We start from the raw sequence: 22,526 nt of genomic DNA, 5'->3' as shown, positions 1-22,526 counted from the left end.
TTTTCACAGGTATATACCACACACACACACACACAAAAATGGTGGCTGAATACTGGGAAATCCCCAAAATGAAATAAATACGTTTTACACATTTTAAACTTAAAAATTAGATTTTGATGTTGCAAGCTTTTCCCCTTGTGTCAAAGCATCCAGTTTTGTCAGCTGAATGTTAGCTGAGTGTACAAGACAGAGGCACAGAGGTTAACTACTGCCAAATGATTTGTTGAACTGCAAATGACTAAATGAATTAATTCAAAAAAATAAATGCAATATCTTGAACATAAATGTGACTGCGCTGTTGTAATGCATACACCCTCACCGATAATACGGGCACATTTGAGCATTCCCCCACTGCCCCTGCTCAGCAAAGTCAGCAAAGGCTCGATTGTCCGATGTCTCTAAAATATTATTCTGATTGATTGTCCGGTAGTGTGGGATATGTTAAAGGTGATTTTTGTCCTTGATGTGCTTAGGATAAGATATCCTTTATTTGTCCCACACAAATAAAAGGCCTTATAGACTGAAAATCATACATGGTTCATATTTACAAGCGGTTTGGATCAAGGATCCATCCATGCATTATCTGAGCTGCTCGTCCTTACGAGGGTTGCTAGCGTGCTGGAGACTATCCCAGCTGACTGTGGGCAGTAGGCGAGGTACATTCTGATCTGGTTGCCTTCTAGTCACAGTGCACACATTGAGACGAACAACCATCCACACTCACAATCACGAGTGGTTCTTAACCTTGTTAGAGGTACTGAACCCAACCAGTTCATATGCGCATCCACCGATCCCTTAGTGAAAAATAAAAATATGATTCAAGAAGTGTTCCTTAATCCGTGTATCGGATTTTCCTTCATTTTTTTCCGGTGCGAGATGAGAGTTGCTCAACTTGGCATGACAAATCATGCAGATAGGATGCTGAGTCCCATCACGTTCTGTGATGCATGTAAATCCATGTTGTACATATTCGTCTGGCCACTTTCTTCTTTTGCTCGACATAGCATGTGTTACAACATCACACACAAAAAAAATTAATAAAAATAAAATCACACGACGTACTATCACGATGGTCACACGTTGACTACTGAGACTACTAAATTTCCCACAGCACAAGCAATGTAATGTGATCATCTGCAGCCAGTGATGGCCAAGCGGGCGTATTGTAACTAAATGACATGTTCAGTCGGTGTGTCTCAACCTCCATGGCAGAGGCTCCGTCGAACCCTTGAGACTGATTCACCGAACCCCTGGGGTTCCATCGAACCCAGGCTCAGAACCACTGATTTAGAATGATCACAATTAACCTACGGTGCAAGTTTCGGAAATACAGTTAGAACGTAACCGACATATTCGGAGAAAACTCAAGCAGGCACGAGGAGGATATGCCAACTCCACACAAAAAGGCCAGAGCCTTAGATCAAACCGTGCTGTCCTTTGGATAATGAATGGATGGAATTTATTATTTTTATTCAACAACGCGATCCATTGTTGAGACTGACTGCAAGCTGACTCACTGTAATTTATGGCACATTCGGAAATTCACTCTTACGTCCATGTGGCATTCTGAGAGTCGGTGTGTTTGGAGAGGTTGAGTGCGCTCCGTTCGCAGTCAGCACAGGCCCACCGTGTCCCCCAGTTGGAGCGCCAAGTGCGTCACGCCATTTTTTTGGGGCACTCTCCATAGCCGAGAGACTAAGTTGAGCAATGCTCCAAATTTCCGAAGGGTCGCAGTAAAACGTTGCGCGCGTGGAGATTATTTCCGAATGTCCCTTAAAAACGAACCCGTCCTTCGCTGCCCTCACAAACAAACACACACGCGGGTTCCAGCTGCGGCGGGGTGCATGCACCAAGACAAGAGTCCGTTCGAGAGAGAATGTCTAAACAGCGATCATTTCACACTTAATAAACAAGCTCAAGCGCAATGTGTCTAATGCAAAGAACAAGCCACAGCATGTTTATGATCGACAACACAAGGTACCCAAGTCATCTACTGTAATGTCATATCGTATCTGCTGGCCTAGCCAAAAAGTACTGGAGAGCCTCTCAAATGGTTTGCTTCATTGAGCAAACCGGTAACAAAATAAACACGTATGCAATCAGCACCTTTATATACGAGTTTTGACACAATCATGCTGCCTCTCACATGTGAGTTTGGACAACATAATAGACATCGGTAGAAAATGACAGCTGGTGGAGATATGTGCTGTGCCTTGTTGGTGAATTTGAGTGCACCACACACACCATATGAGCATTTAGGACACACTTGACTTTTTTTTTTTCCTTGTCATGTGTGTAATCTTTCTCTCTCTCGGCGAAGAAAAAGGTTGATATATAAAATCTTGTGTGTGTACTCTTCTACAGGAATTTCCACGTGGAAAGAGATCAGAGGAAGCTGGTGCAAATAAAACCCCAGTAGCTCCATAAGCAAACACAGGAAATTAGTTCACACAGCCAGGTTGGGACTTTAATTTCTTTGAATTTATTAAGATGCTACATAGTCCAACCAGGTGGAATTTTGCTTTTATACACCAGAGACTACTTGACTAGGAATATTCATCTTCTTCTCCGATAGACTTGTTTACATACATACAAAACAGTTGCTCGACTGCTTCAGGTGATGGTTACTGTAGTGTCTTGCCTGGATCAACAAGTATTTACATGTTAAATTGCCATCATGTGGCTCAGCCTTTCTGCAAAATGGTGGTGTGTCATGGCAGGATAGTAGTGGTAACACCTTTATTATCATCTTTTTTTTTATATTCACATTCTGGTCTGCGTTTTTTCTTCAGCTGTTTCCCTGCTCCAGTGAAAAATACATTGTTCTGCAAATACTTATATGATGCAGGTCCGACATTCCAATTATTGGGTTGATTTCAGTTCTGTTCTGCCTTCCCCTCGGCAAGTCATCCTCAAACGAACCATTAAGCCAAGATACCATTTTAGGAACACACACCTTTCGAATTCATCGGCAAATTCTTTTTTTATTTTTTTATTCTTTGTTTTATGCAAATTTGGGCGATCAAACCGTTTTGAATGTGATTTATCAGTTTTATTAAGTCAAAAATAATCACTGGCTCCAGAACAATGCGTTCTCAACAAGTGGTCCCTCGAGGTCTTAGCTCTATAAGTATGTATAGATGCATCAATATAGCGATACAGGAAGATCACACTCTTCACCTTAGTGCAATAAACTTCAAACGTGGACAAGCAAAACTGACAAGTGTGTGAACAAACTACCACGATGGAACTCATGTAGTGGCGATACAAAAAAAAAAAAAAAAAAAAATCAGGTGAAAGCATCTGACAACATGACACCATTTGCTAACATACATTTGTCCGGACAATCACACTTAACAAATGTATGGCTCAATAGGAAAAGATGAGGAAAAGTTGCAAAGAGTTTGTTGTCAATGTTGTCACGGAAACAAAATGACCTTCGTTTCTGCATGCACCTTTCATGTGAGTGTAGATTTCAAGGCGTGTGTTCTGTGCATACATCTCCGTTTACCGTCGTATCAGCCTGGGGGAAAAACAAAGCCGCCCCAACAGATCACGAAGCAAAGCGTTGGCCTGGTGAATATCAGCAGACGCCCTCGAAAACTGCAGCTGGTTTGCCCAGGCAACGGCATTAACTATTTACTGCGCTTTAACAACGCAAACAAAATGAAGGGGAAAGAAAATCATAAAAATGACACACAAACGAGAAGAAATAAAAAGATCCGAAAACAGAATTGTGCAAACCTACAAATAATGACATAATACCATAGATAAAAGCAATTAAATTAGATTCCAAAAAGTCAAGACTCAAGATGCAACATTCGGCTGTGAAGACATGCAATGAAGATCCCCCTCCGCGCGGGGAGGTAGTGAAAGGAAAAAGTGAAACTAAAAGGGACGGTTTCTTGCACACCGATCGAGGTTGTTTTCCAATCGAAGTGGATTTTAGTGAGTGTTGCCTGTCTGGATGATTAGCTAAATCTCTCCCATGAAGGGATTTGATGTGGAAGGCTCCAATTTGGATAGATTGTACAGTGGAGGTGAGGGTTATGTTCCTCTGACCATTGAAGAGAAAAAAAAAAAAACACCAAATGCAAATTTTCTGCTCTACCCCTCGTGAACTTTGGTGAAAAGGGACAACAATGACTTGAATGCGGTGATTAGGCAAGACCTGCAACAGTTTGTTCAGAAGACGGTGAATCATTTTTGTTTTTGTTTGTTCCACATAGGCATGACCTTTTTTTTTCTTTTCTTCAAACTATAAATGAGGCTCAATCCAAATGCCACGCTACCAACAACGTCCCCACTTCCCATTCCCAGCAGATATGGCATCTCTGATCCTAAATCCTGCAAGTCCCCTCCCTGCGTTTTATTTCATCCCTCAAGGAGGAGGAAAAAAAAAAAAAAAGCATGCTGCCGCCCCCGCCTATCCCAAACCTAACTACGGCAGCGCTCTACAAGACCAACTTGCCCACGATGATGCCCACCAAAAAGAAGAGGATGATGAGGGCGGCCGAGCGGGCGCTTAGGCCTTCGTCTTTCTTCAGGCCGGCCGAGGAGTGCTGGGAGGACATGACGTTGCTCTTCCTCATCCGCAGACCGTCATCCTCCTGAGGACGGCAGGCATGGAAGGGAGGGTGGGAGGAGGGGGATGATTAATGAAACGGTCATATTCCAGAGGACATGAAATGGCATACATGGAGAAAAGAGATGATTGTTTCGTCATCCAAGGGTTTTTCCTGCAAATAAACTTTGGAGATGGCCACCTGCGCCTAATTTCGGGCCACCTCAGGCTCAAACACTTCTGATGTAATGAAACTATATTAAAGTTATAGCGACAGGGCAGCACTTTATTGGAAACAGTTGGGAGCCGTTCCAAACACCGTCAAAGAAGAGCTACGAATGAACGATTTTCATTCCTACTGCAAATGTGTCGGACAATTTCAGGTAAATTTATTCTGTAAACAAGTATGTGTGATTTCTCAGGAAAATATTACACCCAATTTATTTTTTTTTTTATGCTTTTCTGTATTTTTACTTTTTCGGGAAAACATCGCACTGAAGTGGAAGGAGTACAGGTACATTGAATTTCGGCAAAATAAAAAGCTTACGTCCAGGCTGAGAAATGTGTCGAGGAAATGGCTCAAGACAATGCTCAACTATTTAGCCAAGTGAAAGTTGATTCACTTTGTTGTTTACCTGTCCACACATGCACTTTTGTTGTATTTTATTTCAAGTGCAACATTTTTTTTTATTTTGGTCTAATACGCATGTGAAAAAGACAAAATTAATGGACACATTTCATAAAACAAAGTGTTGAATCAAAGGAGGTGGGCGGGGGGGGGGCAGCTAGGAAAAATGCTGCATCCAGCTATAATATGGTGCTCAAAAAATCTAGATGGCAGGAGTAGCCAACCGTTATTTGTCTTCTGGAAAGAGGCTGGAGGAGGGCGGCGTTTTAGAGGTGTCGGTCGACGTGTGACATACACAGTATGACTCATACCAAACAGAATAGTGACCTCACTTGATTAGTCATAACAGTTGATGGTGGTGGAAGACGCACAAAAGTTATACAGTTCATTGTGCGGATAGCGGTCAGACATTTGCTTCTCCCATGTTTGCATGCACACCACTCACCCTGATCTGTTTGTTCTCTTCCCGTAGCCTTTGAGCCTCCATCTGGAGCCTCTTGCACTCTTCCATGATCTTCTTCACCTCGCCGTCATCCAGGGTGGAGCTCAGTGACTTGGGTGGCAGCGAGGAGGACTCGGACTTCAGTAAGCTGGACGACATCATCTTGTTGGACTCAATGTCGTGCTGGTTACAGAGAGTAAAGTTAAGATGAGCGTTAAGTCGACGACCGCTGATACATTCGGAACCGTGACGGCGCCTGTCAAATCTTAGGAGATCACCCCACGTGTGTTATCCAACCATTTGATTTTGTTCAGTTTAACAAGAGGACAAAAATGACATTACAGTGGTGACATTGAGCAAGCACACTTTTTTACAAACCCAATTCCAGTGAAGTTGAGACGTAGTGTTAAAAATAAATAAAAACAATACAATGAATTACAAGGGCGGCCCGGTAGTCCAGTGGTTAGCACGTCGACTTCACAGTGCAGAGGTACCGGGTTCGATTCTTCCCTGTGTGGAGTTTGCATGTTCTCCCCGGGCCTGCGTGGGTTTTCTCCGGGTACTCTGGTTTCCTCCCACATTGCAAAAACATGCATGGCAGGCTGATTGAACGCTCTAAATTGTCCCTAGGTGTGAATGTGAGCGTGGATGGTTGTTCGTCTCTGTGTGCCCTGCGATTGGCTGGCAACCGATTCAGGGTGTCCCCCGCTTACTGCCCGAAGACAGCTGGGATAGGCTCCAGCACCCCCCGCGACCCTAGTGAGGATCAAGCGGTTCGGAAAATGGATGGATGGATGAATTACAAATCACGTTCAACCTAAATTCAATCGAATACCTGACAGCGAAGAGATATTTGATGTTCAAACTGATACAAACTTTTGTGGAGGTTTTTTTGTTGCAAATTATCATTCACTTAGAATTTTATGACTTCAAAACGTTCCAAAACAGCTGGGACAGCTGGCAAAAAAAGACAAAGAAAGTCGAGGAATGCTCATCAAACACCTGTTTTGAAGCTCCCACGGGTGAACAGGCTAACCGGGAACAAGTGGGTGCCACCATTGTGTATAAAGGAGCGTACTTGAATTGCTCAGTCATTCACAAGCAAAGATAGGGCACACCTGTTTGTGAACAACTACGTGAGAAAAAAACTCAAAACAGTTTTAGGACAATGTTCCTCAACATACAATTGCAAAGAATTTAGGGATTTCATCATCTACGGTCCATAATATTGTCATATATGTTGAGGACAATGTCCCAACTGCAGTGGAATTGGGTTTGTCATTCATGAAGTTTGTGTCTCATATTCACACGTTTACAAATTAAGACTAGTGTTTATTAGGCTGATAAATTGAAAAGAAGGTTCAGATGTTGACAACGCATGGGGGCACATACGAGTCTCAACTAGTTCATGATTTGGGGAAAAGAAGGTGAAGCTAAATAAAAAAATAAATAAAGGCACTTACGTTTTTTTCGTTCTCCACTGGCATCTCAAAAACACACCTCAGCTTGGAGTCCATCAGCTCCTCCGGCTTCGCCTCCTTCCACTAAGGAGAAAGACAGGCACGCGCGCAGGCACATGAAGACACACGTGCGCACACACGGTCACACGTGCATGTATGCACACGCATATGCACACGCACACAATAAGGACAGAAGAGAAGGATAAACTCAATCACGACCACCTGTCAAATAAGGAATTGATTTCACTCATGACAGCAAAATGAACACTCACCACTCCTTCCATGTCGGTCATGTCTGGGGGCGCGAGCATGGACTGAACCATAAACTTGTGTTTGCTCTTCTCGTTGGGGTCGTAATCAAAAGGCTGCAGCATGACTGAAAGATGCAACAGACAGAAATGGAAACACTATAGCACAAGCTGGAGGCAAAATTTTAAAATTCAACCCCTGTGGATCAGAAAGCCAGTCCAATGGCCCATTTAATGTCTTTATTTGATTCATTTTTAATTTTTTTTTATTTCTTTTAGAATTTTTTGGGCAAGTCTGTATTGAAAGATCGGAATACAGTGTTTGGGTGACTGTGTATACTTCACAGAGGTGTTGCTGGAACCGCATTAAACCGGGGCATATCCAACTTTGATCAGCAAAATAGAATGCAATATAGTAGGTGTCGAGCGAGAAAATTATATAAACTAATGTTAGACACACACCTAAACAGGAAATTTTATATTAATATAAGGGGTGAAACAAGTCCTTGAGTAATTCGGGTGCCTTGATTAAAAAAAATAAAAAATGCATTTTTTCTGCCTCGAGTACTTGGCATGTGTACACTGCCAAGCTGAATTCAAGCTCACCAATATGCTTTTATTTTATAGTTGTTCCTGGAAACGCGTTGCGGCATAACGGCTGACTTGACTCGTCTTCCAGACTCCAGCTCCGGCCTCCCTGTGTGGAGTTTGCGTGTTCTCCCCGTGGCTGCGCGAGTTTTCTCGCCTGTGGTATATAATTATTGTGAAATAAAACGTGTCATAATAGATTTTTTTCCATATCACCCAGCACTAATAATTATAGTAAACGCTGATTAATCAAAAACGTCGCACCTTTTTTTTCCCACGTTAACTTACTGTGCCCATCTCAAAAATCAAGCTCGCTCACTCAATCACTTTTCCCGTACAATCTTCGGTAGCACTCTCTGATTTGCCCATCCAATCACATTCAGAAACCTTCATGGCCTCGCATATAAACAAACCTGCAGTTATGTTACGTGGATTTATAAATTTCACAAGACCCGACTCTCCGTCCATGAATGCCTGATTTGTGATTGGATGGAAAATCGCAATTGTGTCACTTGACCAATGCAGCGTTTTAAAATATCTGTATTCTCAATTCGATTATCCAGTATGAAAAGATGACAGTCAAATGGGGGCAGTGGGCTGACTTGGGCCCCCCAAAATAACCGGGGCCTTTAATCTAATTCCACGTTAATGTTACCATGACAGCGAAACAGTGACAGGTCTACAAATGCCCGAGGAGTTAATCGTTCCAACAGCTTCCAAGCCCGTTACCCGCCGACTCTTTCTCAGCTTTACATATCCCCCTAACAAAAAGCAGGTGCTGCCCTGGTATTCCACTTCCACCGATGGCCTCATCAGTCGCTGGTGTGCTATTTGATGTTGTTTCACAGCTGCGAAGGTATTTTAAATCTGTAACATTGATTTACAATGATCACTTTCTTAAGCCGGCCGGGTCTGGCAGTGCATAGAGGATGGCTCAAATACTTGCGAATGGAGGGACCATTTTTCCTTTGACCGTGTTTTTATCTTTTTTTTTTTTTGTAATGTGGTTGTAATTTTGAGACGTATTGTGACATTGGCGCCATCTAAGTCCAAAAATCCTGTTCTGTAGCTTTCCTGAAAAATCAAATGACCGACTAATGTCACAGCCGGTGTAGTCATCAAGAGTTTTCGGTTGTGTCACAAGCCAATTCACCCTCGATCAGAGATGAAGCGCACCGTTACAGCCATCAAGGCGGCTCACGATCACAAAAGCAGAAACAGATGGCATGAACAGATTGGGAACGTCCTGTTTCAATCAAGCCCAATTTAAAAAGCAATCCAACTTGGGTCCGAGGGGACGCCACTGTAGAACGGAGGCAGGAAAGCGTGTAAATTCATTGGGCAACACAGTATCACATTAAAAGGTCCTTAGCCAAAATCCCAAGGAAGCAAAACATTCCCATAGTAAGGGAATTTGGACAGGTTGGAGGATTGGGGAGAAAAAAAAGAATCCGAATGAATTGGTGTTTTTTTACCCCACAATGGTCAATCGTTTATAAAGCGTAGGGTGTAATTGTACAGGTAACAAGGGGAAGCAGGATGATCACTAGCCTGCACGTTCATTTCAATTTCATCTGTGCTGTATGTTTCACATACATTTTACAATAAAGTTTATCCAATCCAATCCTCGTGATGAATGGAACCATTAGAAGGGTGAACATGGGGGATAGGAAGCCTCTTTTCCTCTGAATAAAAAAGGACAGTGTCATAAATCCACCTACAAATCAGGTGAGGAGAGACTCATCTGTTTTCTCTTTCAAAGGAAAATATTTTCACTAACCAATGTCAACCTCAGTCCACAATAGTGAATATGAAACTTCTGAATGTAAACAATTCTAAGTATGCACAAACAACAGAACAGGTGATGATTTATTGTACTGTGGTGACAAAACATCTCACAACTTAAACAGCTGAAAAAACCCCCCCTGAATATTACATGAAAAATATGGTTCAAAAGTCAAACAAAGGATTCAGTAGTTTTACAGTACACTATTTCTCACAGGAAAATACGTATTTGCAATATAAACGAAATTAAGATCAAATAGCATCTTGAATTTTTTCAAGATGCTATACTTTTCTCAGGGTCCACTGTACTGGACTTCAGCGTTTGGTGTAAGATGGCAGGTTAACAGCCGCTTGGCAAATGCATCATGAGTGACAAAATAGAAAACATGTTAAAACCCAAAACCGAGCTGACACTGAACTGAATCCCCCCCACTCCCTCCTAAAATTGAATTTGAATCACAAACAAAGGAGACCGAGCATTGTTCGGGTACTTTATATGAAGACCGGTCCAACTCTTCCCTCCATTTTTGAACCATTTTCCCCAAGGTTGCATTCATATTTAATTGCACCTTGTTTGTCTTGTATTTGACATGTCAAGTATATTTCAAATGTTTTGCTTTTTTTTTTTCCCAAAGGTCAGCTGGCATTCCCAACAATGACATGTCACACCTGGGACTATAACACACATCCACATCACTCTTGGTTTTCCCAAATGTTCCCAGTTTAGGCTGTCCAGAATCCCAACCTCAAAAAAAAAAAAACTTGTAGTAATAATTTTGTAATCGAGTTCATAGAGTTGTTTGATTAATCATCTCACCTCTGTTTCAGTTGTGTTCTCACAATAATTGATAGAAAATGCAACAAAAAGTGAAGCAGTGACATGCTGCTATTGTACCATACTGACAAATACACTATAGAAAGCAGCAATCCAGGACTCCTATTCATGTAAATTCTGTCCAATGGCATTACTGCATACAAAGTGCTGTACATGGAGCAATTTAACATATACAATAAACAATAAAACAAATTGGTAATAAAGACGGTAGAAAGCACCGAACAGTAAAACCAAGAACTGCAGCCGAAGTTAAATTGTGTTTGGATGAACACGGACACACAAACAAGTTAAAAAAATTCAGGGTAAGCCAAAATATACTTTCAAAATAGTGCGTCTTGTCTGATGTAGAGCTGCCTCAGTCAACTGCATCGTCAAAGAATTGAGTGCGTGACAGACAGGTTGAAACAATGTGAACACTATTTGGTGACAAGCAAGCTTGTTCCCCACTGGTTGCATTTAACGAGGTCATTGGTCAATAGTGTCGTTTGTGGAGGTAGCGGTGCACTTGTCATTTTAGCCTGCATACACCAATAAATAATGACGTAAAGGTATTGGTTAACAATTAGAAAAATCAAATGCACTCAAACAGAAGAATCCCTCATTCTATGTTAATGCTTATACATATGGTTTGCGTACCCAGGAAATAAAATGTATCATGGCACTATCCAATTACATGAAAATACATTTTCATAAAGCGTCATGCACATTGATTGTCTTATTGATTAATCTTAACATTCCATTATAAATGTCATTCATGTACTGTATTTGCTAATTTTATGCTAAAAACCCATAAAGGTTTTCCATACCAAAAACAATGACCAAAAATCAAACATGTCAGATGGACCAAGAAACATTTTGAGTTGTTCAATAAATGTATCATCAAATTTAGAGCTAATACCCGCCCCCCCCCCCAAAAAACAAAGAAAGACAGAAAAACAAATAAGCTCGAACTATTTTGAGAGTGTTACAAAAAGCAATTGGCACTGAATTAGTAGATTGGCGCATATAATTAAATGTAAACCAATATAATAACGTAAAATTGCTGCTTTGGCTCTCTGTGTGTTTTAGGATTGACTTTAAAGTGGTTTTACTCATTTTGAAATGTCTTCACGGTCTTGGGCCATCTTATTTATCTGACCTCCTTCTATCATGTCAACCGTCGCGGATCCTGAGGCACTGGCCTTTTAATTATTGCCAGTGTGAGGACCAAAACACGTGGTAAGGCTGCATTCAGCCATTTTGGTCTCCAGCTATGGAATAGCCTGCCAGAGAACGTCAGGTCTGCAGAGACCGTTGATGTTTTTAAGAGGTGGCTGGCTTAAGGCACAGCTTTTTAGCTTGGCTTTTATTATTTATATACTTATTTAAATTGATTAATTTCCCCCTCATATGGTTTCTCTGTGCCGTCGCCATGTCTTTTATTAATATCAGGATCATTAGGGTGTGTGTACAAGTTTTGTATGTTCGTGTGCATGCAAGTGTGTGTGTGCGAGCATCGATTTGCTTGTGGGGATATACTGTATATTTGTGTATGTTGAGGGGGGTCCTGTTTTTATGTGGTAAGTTTGAAATGTTTTAACTGTACAGCACTTTGAGTTGCATTTTTATGTCTGAAAAGTGCTATATAAATTGATTGGTTGGTTGAGAACACTTATACACGTTTCTGTAGCTAGATACATGTCCGTATGCATATTTCTATATTAATTTGAGACCATTTGTATGCATAATAATGCCGAGCTATTGGATCAGGACTAGGTATCAGCAGATCCTTCAAACCAAAGCACTTGCAATTATTAAGATTACGTAATAGGTGACTTTCTGTCACGGAGGGCAAAAGGCCAGCCCAATGTGGAACTGAACTACAGTGAGGAAAGAAAAAAAAAGATGTGTGAAGTGAAGCAGACTCGTTGGACCGTAGGGAAACCCTGCCAGCATACACGCACTAACGTTTACAATATGTATTCATATTCGGGCCCTTCAGCTGAGCAGGATCTCTTTCTCCTGATTGTAGTCTCATGGGTACACCATGTCCAAATGTGAATCAAAAGTTAAAGAAAACAGGATTGCAGGGATTTAACACAGCCCACAGCACTTAAACTTGCCTCCCTGCGGAGGGACTGGGCTACAGGTCGGTGGGTCTCTAATAGCCCCGTTTGTTGTGCTAATGACAAGCTAATGAGGTTTATTCGGCAATAAAATAACTGTTATTTTATGCCATTGTGTGTTATTTCGCTCACGGCCTCCCTCAGGATGTGAGCGCGTCTCAGAATGTCAGACAAGAACGTTCCCTGAGGAAACTTGGTGTTTGTGGACAGAAATTTTTCAAACATTTGCGGCACAGATTTTACCACTAGATGCTACATAACACCGATTCCAGCGTAGCAACATTCCTGCGGTCAAGGCTACATTTAACATGTTTACAGCCAGGTCAAGCTGTGGAGATTGCTTTGCTTGATTGGAATTGTGCAACAGTAAATGGAGGCCAATATCATGATATTGTTTGATAAGTAGTATGTTGCAGGTATCTCCAACCAGTGGGCCGTGGACGGTTACGGGGCTTCACAGAGACTGAACAAACTTTTTTGTCAACTTTTCTTCCTGCCCTCATACATAAACAGTTAAAAAAAATTAATAGGCTTGCTGTAAATGAACATCTTCTCATCGCAAGCTTTGGCTAGTCCAATCACCTCAAATCTTTAAAAGATCCATAATGGCAGCAGCAGGATGGGAACTGGCGATGAGCAACGAGGGCAAAGGCGCAAATCGAAGCCAAATCTTGGCCCGCTAAAATATTATGTCCTGTTATGCGTGGTTTGAGCTAATAATAACTTTGTTCATTAGGGAAACTGCAGGATACAACACACACCAACATTGTGACCATTTTATCTTTCGCAGAACGGCATATGGCCAGGATATGCTAACAAGCCATTTTGTTATTTTATGTTAAGTGATCTGTAAAGTGCTTTGTTACAGCTGCAGCTGTCGTGAAAGCGCTATATAAATAAAGATGTACTGTATTGTATTGTATTGTATTGTAAGCCAAATACAATAAAACACGCAACTGAAATTGAGCCTGGCAATGACGTTGTGCCTTACAACGTACAATGCTAGGGAACATGAGGTGAGACTGGCTGCTTCTTATAAGATAAAAAAAAATTGCGGGGCTGCAACTAACTACAACTACATTCTACATGATAGTTAAGTGGTGTTTTATTAATCGGTTGTTTACAGTATTTTGCATGCCAGTGTGCCAAAATACAGTATTCACATGAAACCAATCCAGGAGACTCTTCTACTGTGACATCACATTTGTGCGCTAAGGTATCGATGTTAAAGGGAAAGCGGTCAAGGGCACACGGTCGACTGAGTGAAATAACAGTGGTAAGAGTTGGCAAGTCCATTTTGTAATCACAACAATGGTGAACAACTGTGCTGTTTATGATGACTCGAATCACTCAATTAGAGTCAAGACATCATCCTTTCTGATATCCAGCAGAGAGTTTTGGTTTCAACCAGGAGGGGAAAAAAATGAAGCAATTATAGGCAATTCTAAGTATTTTTAGGTGTGGCATCATTCCACTCCTATTTTTGCCTCCTTAAGGACAGCTTGCGTGAGGCTATTTTAGAAACCGCTCGTTTTCACAACATTTTCTATGAAGTCGCCTTGGTAACCATACATCTCGGGTTTAGGTCAGCGCGACGCTGTGGGTTTATGTGACGTCAAAAGAGGACTGTACATAGTAGCAGAGCCGATTTCAGCCCAGCACAAATGCCGTGAGGAGGAGGGAATTCCTGCTTGGGGCTGTGTCTGTAAAATGAGTCGGTTACTATGGTGACACGCGCTAATTATGGCAACTCCAAAAACGAACTGAACCTATTTATATCTGACATAAAAAAACCCAGAATACACAGACAATTCTTTCAGTTTGTGGAAAAAGCGAACTTTGGGTTCGAAAAGGTGTGACAAATTTCATGTTAACCTCAACTGTGGCAACTGGGCAAATGCAGTAGCAGAGTGGACCGTGCAATTTTGTCGCCCACTGCTGACTCATTTCTGAAACTACAGCGTGTGAGGTTGAGGAAAAGTATTGGTGAAGTACACATCCCCGCGTCTGCCCAAACAAGACAAGCAAAGGTAAACTATAGAAACAGCGTCGACCACTGGTCAACAACCTGAAATAGTATAATGTGTATATTGCATGTATGAAATCAATTCTACATGACCTGCAGTTATATTTCTGTTTGTGATAAAAGCGTAATCAATTTGAGTCCTCATTTTCATGAAATGAAAGCCAAACTTAAATTATTCAACTTCAACAATCCAAAAATGCCCTCTGTGTCGTTGCACCGTCGTAATTTTATTGCGTGTACTCTGTGCCGTGCAAAGGTGCGGTGATGCCGACGCACGGCTGCAGACGGACTTCTACCCATTGAATAGCCAATCGCCAACAGGAGGAGAGGTGATACGGGAAAATGAACGCCCACCTGCCTCATTTGGATGCCCCCTTTCTCCCTCAACTCAACGTACTTTTAAATGTTCTGTTTTCTTTGGACACATTTATTTTCTTGGCTTTCTCAATGGTTTACAGCAGGCAGGCGAATAGCTCAATAAATCTTGGTGTCAGGTGTCACACATCGGCAATGGTGACATGTATTTTGAGCGACAAAAAATATATGTTTTGATGTAATGTTAATAGAGCAGCATAACATACAAATTAAAATAAAAACAAATTGAAATTCAAAAATCAATGTCACAGAGAGCCACAGCAGAAGGATCAAAGAGCTGCGGGTTGACGATTTCTGGCATTGACAATTAAGTATGGTCTAAATATGCAACATTTGACGTGTTTCCATCATGAAAGGGGAAGTGAACTCCAAAATATTGTCTACAATAATACGTTGTATCCACCCCCGATAGTCTAAACACGGCATTCTGTTCAATATTGCACTTGTGGAATATGTATTAAGCAGCAAAATCCACGCGCTTCAATCCATCTCAAGGGGCGGCCATTTTTCTACGTGCTGTCGACTGAAAATACTGCTCACCTGTTTTCTGAGGCCCAGCTGTGATTGGTCATTATCCTGAGGCACTGTGATGCCATGTTCAGTTAACAGCAAGCGGCAAAATGGCCGCCCCTGAGCTGGATTTTGCTGCTTAATTCCTATTCCACTAATGCAATATTAACCAGGATACCGTGTTTAGTTGAGTGGGGCTGCATTGTTTTTTTTTAAAGGAAAATTTGGGGGTTGACTTCCCTTTTAAATATCCCTTTTAATAAAAACAGCCATTTTGGGGATACAGTATATGTCACTTGAGACATGATTGGAAATATACATACAGTCATTAAACTGAAACTGGACACTTGGACCCACATGTAAATCCAGCTGGACACAAAACAGGACATGTAATTACCCGAGACGTTGATGGAGGTGCCTGCATCGATGATTCCGCTATTTGGCCGTACGCAATACCGGCGTGGTGCAGTCGTCTTTACCTTGAAGCACACATTCCGGTCGGTTGGGTTGGCGAGTTTGAGATTGGTGGTGACCACGTCAGAGAATGGACCTGCAAGAGAGACGGACATGTGAAGGAAATAAAGGTGTGGCTTGTTCGGGTCTGACTGAACTATTACTATTCACCATAATACTCTTTGGTTCCTCCAAAATATCCAACTTTACAACACACATTGTAAACATTCAAAATTCCATTGCAGGTAAATATTTGAACAGAAGATGAAGAGGTGACACTATTTTGCATTTCTCACAGCAGTATTCCAGCTGGCTTGTGACTAGACGACTACTCAGTCTTTCCTAACGGAGGTCAATTGACCAAAACTGCATTGACTGGGAGCGACAGCTAGCTATGAGATCAAGATGCTTGTTTATGATAAATTTCTATCTATTTTTATTACTTGCGTTGAACAGCCACTACAAGAACTAGAGGCGCCTTAACCAGCTCATTTATCCCAGAATGATACATTGATTTGGACTTAGATCTGAGTGTCTCTTGTCATGCTCCTGCTTAAGATATTAAGGATTCACCAGATGCAGGAGGCCAGCCGCACGACACTCAATCCCCCATCACTTTGACTTCTCATCACTTTGGTTATTTCTGACAGCTTTCCCTGGACCTGAAAAGACTGCAGGATTTCCATAAACTGTCTAGTGAAATGTATACCGGTACCCTGATGGTTAAAACTGCTGGGTACCGGTATAATAGTCACCTTCTGTCAAGTGAGGGGCCACAGGGAATGAAAGTACAGCTTCCCAGACCTGACAGGTACTTTATCAGTACCGGATCGTTCAAATTAGTCAAGACATGGGGAAAGAAAATCAATGAAATCTCAGAAATCGTAGCAACAATCATATTGAGTGCTCCTTCCATTGATTGATGAAGGGGGTATACACATTTTGTAAAATACAATCAATTGCTTAATTGTATCATCATTAAACTATTTGCATAGCTGCCTAATGCCAAACTCAGACTAACTAAAACAGATACATTACAATTCTGCTGAAAATCAAATATACAACAAATTCTCACCAGCGACTATTTATCACAAATTGTGTTACTAGTCAATGTGTTGACTACTTGAACTAATGCTAAATGATAGCATTTGGCTGCGAGTTCAACAGCACTGAACAAGTCAATGCACTCACAGTTGTCCAGCTTATTTTGCTCGATTTTGTTGTGGCATTGCAGTTACCCAAGAAAAATCCCCCTGTCCCTGCAACTTGAGTTAACATGTGGCTGTTCTGATTTTGCTGCCTCAAATCAACAATAAAATGTTTCCACATTCTGCCCTACAATTTGCTCACGTACTGGTCATTGCCGTTTAGTACATTGAATGAGTATTTCTATGGGTGTCTGAGATGTCTCACCATGTGAGTGGTCACCGAATGCACCTTGAATACAGTATTTGCTTTCTTTTGCTGCTCCACGCAGCTATCGATCGTTGCATGCAAGCACTTTGTTTATAAAACTGAAAAACCACAAAGGTGTGTTCTTTCAATGAAAAGAAGTAATGTCACACTGCTTTTACTCTATGAGTAGGAGCAAAATGCCATTCAGGGGCAGTCTGAAGCCCTCGAATGTTGACAACTTGAGAATTCCATGACCTTTGTTATGTTTGACTCCACGTGGTCGAAGACCACTATAATTCAAAAATTGATCTGTTTGATATTTCAATTCGGTTGAATGCTTTCCCCCGTCGTTAACCCAGCTAACCGGTTTCACACACATTTTATTTTTACATCTCAATACTGTGAGTCGACTATTAAAGCCACTCTCTTAAAACATAGTTGAAGGGCAGATGTATTTTGCACATGGCTCTACTTCAAAATTAGCATCAGCTCCCAGATAATGTTTCATTCGGCTCAGCAAACATCAGAGTGACAGATACTTCCCATCTCCTGCTAACTAAAGATGGTGGTATGTTGGCTCAGACCCCTTCAAGTTAAAGCTTTTACTTGATGGCTATGCCGCAGACTGCTGCACCTGATCTGCGACTTTGTTCATGTTACATCTTGGTGAAAAATGTAATGTTGCCTCAAGCGAAGGTTTTATCTTCTTGATATTCTATAGTTAGTGAGCCAGGTGCAGGGTTGTACACTAACTTTTTGCACTTGTAGCACTTGTACGACTAACTTTTTCAGTTGGTCAGACTATCACAGGAAGTGCTTGTACACCTTTTTGGAGCGGTACAGAATGACCAAATTTGCTAACGTATAATCGTCTCAATTGGCATGCTGTATTTTTTATACAAGATATATTTGCAAAACGTTTTGCTGTAGCAAGCTTTTTTTTGGAACAAATATTGGTCGGAGAATGAAAATACACACACTAAAAAACTGGCCGCATTTGTCGCATACTGGTCGCATTGTTGAGCCCTTGGTGTGTTTTTTTACTCAAATGATGATCAAAACTATAAACTAGGCCTGAATGAGCTTGACATATCATTCCTCAATATTGTGATATGCAATTATTTTTTTCAAGGTCTTCTTTGTTTTATTTGTTTATATTTATGTCTTTGTCTCTTTATGCAGTTCAGTTTTGCTGCCCTTATTTTTAGCTGTGTGTGTTTCAATGCACTGCATGTTTACACTGTGGTTGAGAGGAAAGCAATTTCATCTGTGCTGTATGTTGCACATATTTACATATTTGACAATAAAGCTTGACTTGACTTCTTTCCATTTATTGTTTTACGAAACAAGAAACACATTCATCAGTCTTACAATAAACAATATCAGATTTCGCAGATTAGGCTTACATTAAAATAAAGGCAAATGAACCATGAATGAATATGAAAGACAGTTTATCTTCTTCAATTAGAGTAGATAAAGAAAGGCTTCATTCATTTTACATTTGTGGCTTGACTAGTAGTAATTAGTTTGTTTTGTATAATACAAAAAAAGGGCCGCATATTTTACAGTTTACTCTGACTTTATGATCACTGTGAGGGCCGACAAACATTACGCAAACATTCTTAACGTTTTCCAATACTGTAAAAATGTCTAGAATAAATATTACATTTCAACATTTCTGTCATCGAAAACATGCGTCATAGCCTTCGACACACGTTTCTATTAGCAGGGCGGGATGCCAGGAGGGTGGCTGTTGTAAAAAAAAAAAAGGCATTTCATGGATACACGAGCCATACACGAAGTCTATTCGTGTATGGCTTGTTTATAACAGCCCTCCAATATGGCCACCGGTAGTGCATTGTGGGTAATTGCCAAAAGGACGGAGCCCTGTATACTGTATTTCACCGAGGGTACTGGGAAAGAATGGGAACCTGGAGGGCCGAGAGAAGCATTTTGAAACGATACACGTGAGCTACGACACTTAACAGGCTGCAAAAGTGCGTTGCATGCCTCCGCGTCAGGCTGTTGCTCATCATTGCATGCGTGAGTAAGTGTGTGCGTATGCGCGCATGTGTGGAAATGGGTCGATCGCGGGAAGTTGGTTGATCGAAAAGTAGATCTTCGGTCAAAAAAGGTTGGGCACCCCTGCTCTGCAGGATGCACCGCAGGGAAAAAAAATGTAATCATGAAGGCTCATTTTGTATTTGTAGCCAACTGATAATAGGCTAATATAGCTAATATTGATTCATACAGCATGTGTTGCTTTCATTACAAGGCTTATATAAGCCTTTTTTTTAAGGTTCCAGACATATTTGTTTTTTGTTTTCTTGGTCCGATATGGCTCTTTCAACATTTTGGGTTGCCGACTGCTGGTGAATTTTGATGAAAGTGTTTCACGGCTATTAACACCTGTAGGGACAATTTCATAATACTGTACATCTCCTTAAAGTCCTGACTGATTCCTATGGCCTGAGAAGATATGAAGCAATTTCCTAAATTACAATCCCCTCATAGAGTGAGCATGCGCGTCCAATTACCTAATCAATTCAGAAGAATATCAGCTAAGTTATTGAAAGCATGTGATAAGGCAATGTAGAAAAATACTATTTCTAAATTTTTACGACACAAAATTGAAATAGAAGACAATAATTGCAGTGTGATACGGCTGAAGGGGTGACGATGTAAAAGAAGGAAGTACTGAACAAGAAGTCTCACACTGATAAGATTGACAATGACATATACAAATATTGTTATTAACCCCTGCCTATTAAGTAGTCATTATGCAAGCAAGTTAACATGAAAATAACACCGATGGCCATTTGTTGTATAAATTAATTTATGAAAAATGTTAGGAGTAATATTGACCATTTGAGATCATGTTCTTTGTTAATATTACAATGTAATAAAATGTTCTTGAAAATACACATTTTTACCATTTGTGTCAAGACTTTGATTTGTCTGTATAATTCAAATACTTATAAAATTCCCTGTTCTTAAGCATATTGCCATTAGTATAATAAATAAAATGAAATTATATTTCTTGAAAATATAAGGATATCCTGTATCAATGTAAAAAAATATTGCAGTAATTATAAAGTAAAAAGTGACAATGAATTGTTATTTTTTTAATTAAAATCAACTAAATGTTGCTTCTGCTAGAAGGAAAAGCAAATCCAACAAGTAGATCTGAAATGTATTTGGTGTTAATCAGATGAACTTTATATGGTGGCAGGTTTTACATGAGTTTATATGTAACTGGTTAATTTTGAACTCAGCTTGGGGTGTGCTAAAAAAATTGAAACAGGAATAAATCGTTGCAGGCCTCTTCACAATACATGTATCAGTACAGAAGCGGCAGAATTGATATTGCACATTCATTCTTAACGTTTCCTGGTGTCTCTGAAAATTGCTCCTTGCTGTGCAGTGCACACACATTTTGACCAGGCACAGCAATGGCGGTAAAATGGAAGTGCTGCTCACAGTAGAAAAAGAAAGCATATTTGTAATATGCGTAATACAAATATAATTTGGGTATACGTATGACTGTCTTCTTAAAATACAGTAGTATGCAATGTTAAATATCAGGATATGTATCACCTTGAAGGTCATGTATCACGATACAGATTGTATCATGAGGCCTGTATCATGATACGCATTGTACCATTGCAATACCGAGCCCTAGCTACATGACAGTTGTAATACTGTGTGCACACTTCGGAAACTACATTATTTCAGTTTAATTTATCTTTGTGGCTCGTAAATATCGTTCACATTTTTGTTATTTCGTCATAAGTGTCCCTGTTATGTTTTATATGACTAAATCCAGCATTAGAACAAGGGTGTGTAGACTTTTGCTATCCCTGAAGGCGTCAACTTGTCAAGCCGACTCGGGCGAGCTAGCCAATCAGAGGGCGAGCTAATGTTAGCCGACTACACCTGCTCAAGAAGTCGAAATGAACAAACTGTCCAAAAGACATGCGATTTGAAACACATTTCCGTCATTTGTCATTATGGTGGGGAATTCACGAAATTTCGTGTCTGCTTTTTACTTTAAAAGGGAAGGTCCCGTCGGGGGAAATGTGCGACAGGGCCTTGTGTATATTAGCCGTCGGATGCTAATTCGGCTATCTGCTGTCACCTGACGCGCAGTCACTCGCGAAGCAACCGGATTGTCTCCGTAGTCTCCTCAAAAGCAACAAAAAAATGTCCCACAGAATTATCCGACTCCAACGTTTGGAGTCTTAACCCTCCCGTCCGATCCACAGGGCCCTCCTCACCTCTGAATTTCAGTTCGTGTGGAGGCTCCAAGAGCAGAACCTGTTCTGGCCTGGCCATGACCCAACGAGCTGGAGCGGCGGCGATTTGGACTGGGGACGCACTCGTGGAAGATTCTTGGATGTCACGGACTCGGTGACAAGACGAGCCGGCCCCCCGGTCACCACTGGAGCTAGCGACGGCTGTTGTGGTGCGGCAACAGCGGGCTGGAAGCTGAGTGAGAAGCAGGCCAGTGACGTCACTGCCTCTGCATTGCCACCCAGCGGGGAGGGTGACGAAGGGTGACGGACGGGGTGCTGCTGGATAACACCCAAGCAACGACAGGCTCTGTGGGGGCTACTATGATGTGATGAGAATGTACAAATGTCACTCCAACAATTATATAGGCCTGAGTCAGCGGTTTTACTATACACTACTTCTAAAAAAGTACTTTTAATATTTCTGTAAGTACATTGAAACAGAATGCACAGTTTGAGCGTTAGCACTGCGCTTAACTGTAGGAAAATAAAAACGACTTGAATCATGATTGAGATCAAATGCATTTGCGATATAAGAATTGGACGTCAGAAAACAAACCAAAACACAAAATGAAAATGCAGTGTACGTAAACGTTAAATACAGACGAACTCTAAACAACACGTGTAGTGAATTGGATAAAAACACACACACACACACAAACATCTAAGCCACTGTAACATGCACCCATTGTGAAGATTCCCAAATCCCGACATGTCATTGCATTGTCTATGGGGGTTTCCAGTGTTGTCGTTGATATGAGCAAATATCAGCTGTCTCTCAGAGCATGAAGTGTGTATTCTGCTCATATTCAGTCATGCT

The 22,526-nt window shown here is 41.1% G+C and overlaps 1 protein-coding gene across 1 annotated transcript; it reads right to left on the bottom strand.

Annotated features, from left to right (window-relative positions):
- Positions 1-2,459: 2,459 nt before the first annotated feature.
- Positions 2,460-21,929, bottom strand: vapb (VAMP (vesicle-associated membrane protein)-associated protein B and C). The gene is made up of 6 exons (XM_086118340.1): positions 21,692-21,929; positions 15,964-16,116; positions 7,367-7,470; positions 7,098-7,178; positions 5,638-5,817; positions 2,460-4,610 (listed from the first exon to the last, which is right to left on the bottom strand). The coding sequence occupies exons 1-6, from the start codon at positions 21,747-21,749 to the stop codon at positions 4,455-4,457; spliced, it is 732 nt and encodes a 243-aa protein (XP_085974466.1). The 5' UTR covers positions 21,750-21,929; the 3' UTR covers positions 2,460-4,454.
- Positions 21,930-22,526: the final 597 nt, after the last annotated feature.

Source organism: Hippocampus guttulatus, chromosome 8, assembly GCF_054856545.1.
Source record: "Hippocampus guttulatus isolate MCC_2025c chromosome 8, RoL_Hgut_1.0, whole genome shotgun sequence".
Classification (NCBI taxonomy): Eukaryota; Metazoa; Chordata; class Actinopteri; order Syngnathiformes; family Syngnathidae; genus Hippocampus; species Hippocampus guttulatus.
Note: the sequence above shows the minus strand (reverse complement) of the source record. Positions and strands in the feature narration are given on the sequence as shown.

Bases quoted from the DNA above. Each gene is read 5' to 3' on its own strand.
- vapb (XM_086118340.1), bottom strand. From the start codon at position 21,749: ATGGCCAGGCCAGAACAGGTTCTGCTCTTGGAGCCTCCACACGAACTG. The intron at 7,179-7,366 runs GTGAGTGTTCAT...CTTTCTCCTTAG, and splicing joins TGACCGACATGGAAGGAGTG to TGGAAGGAGGCGAAGCCGGA. The intron at 4,611-5,637 runs GTGAGTGGTGTG...TGCCGTCCTCAG, and splicing joins AAGAGAACAAACAGATCAGG to GAGGATGACGGTCTGCGGAT.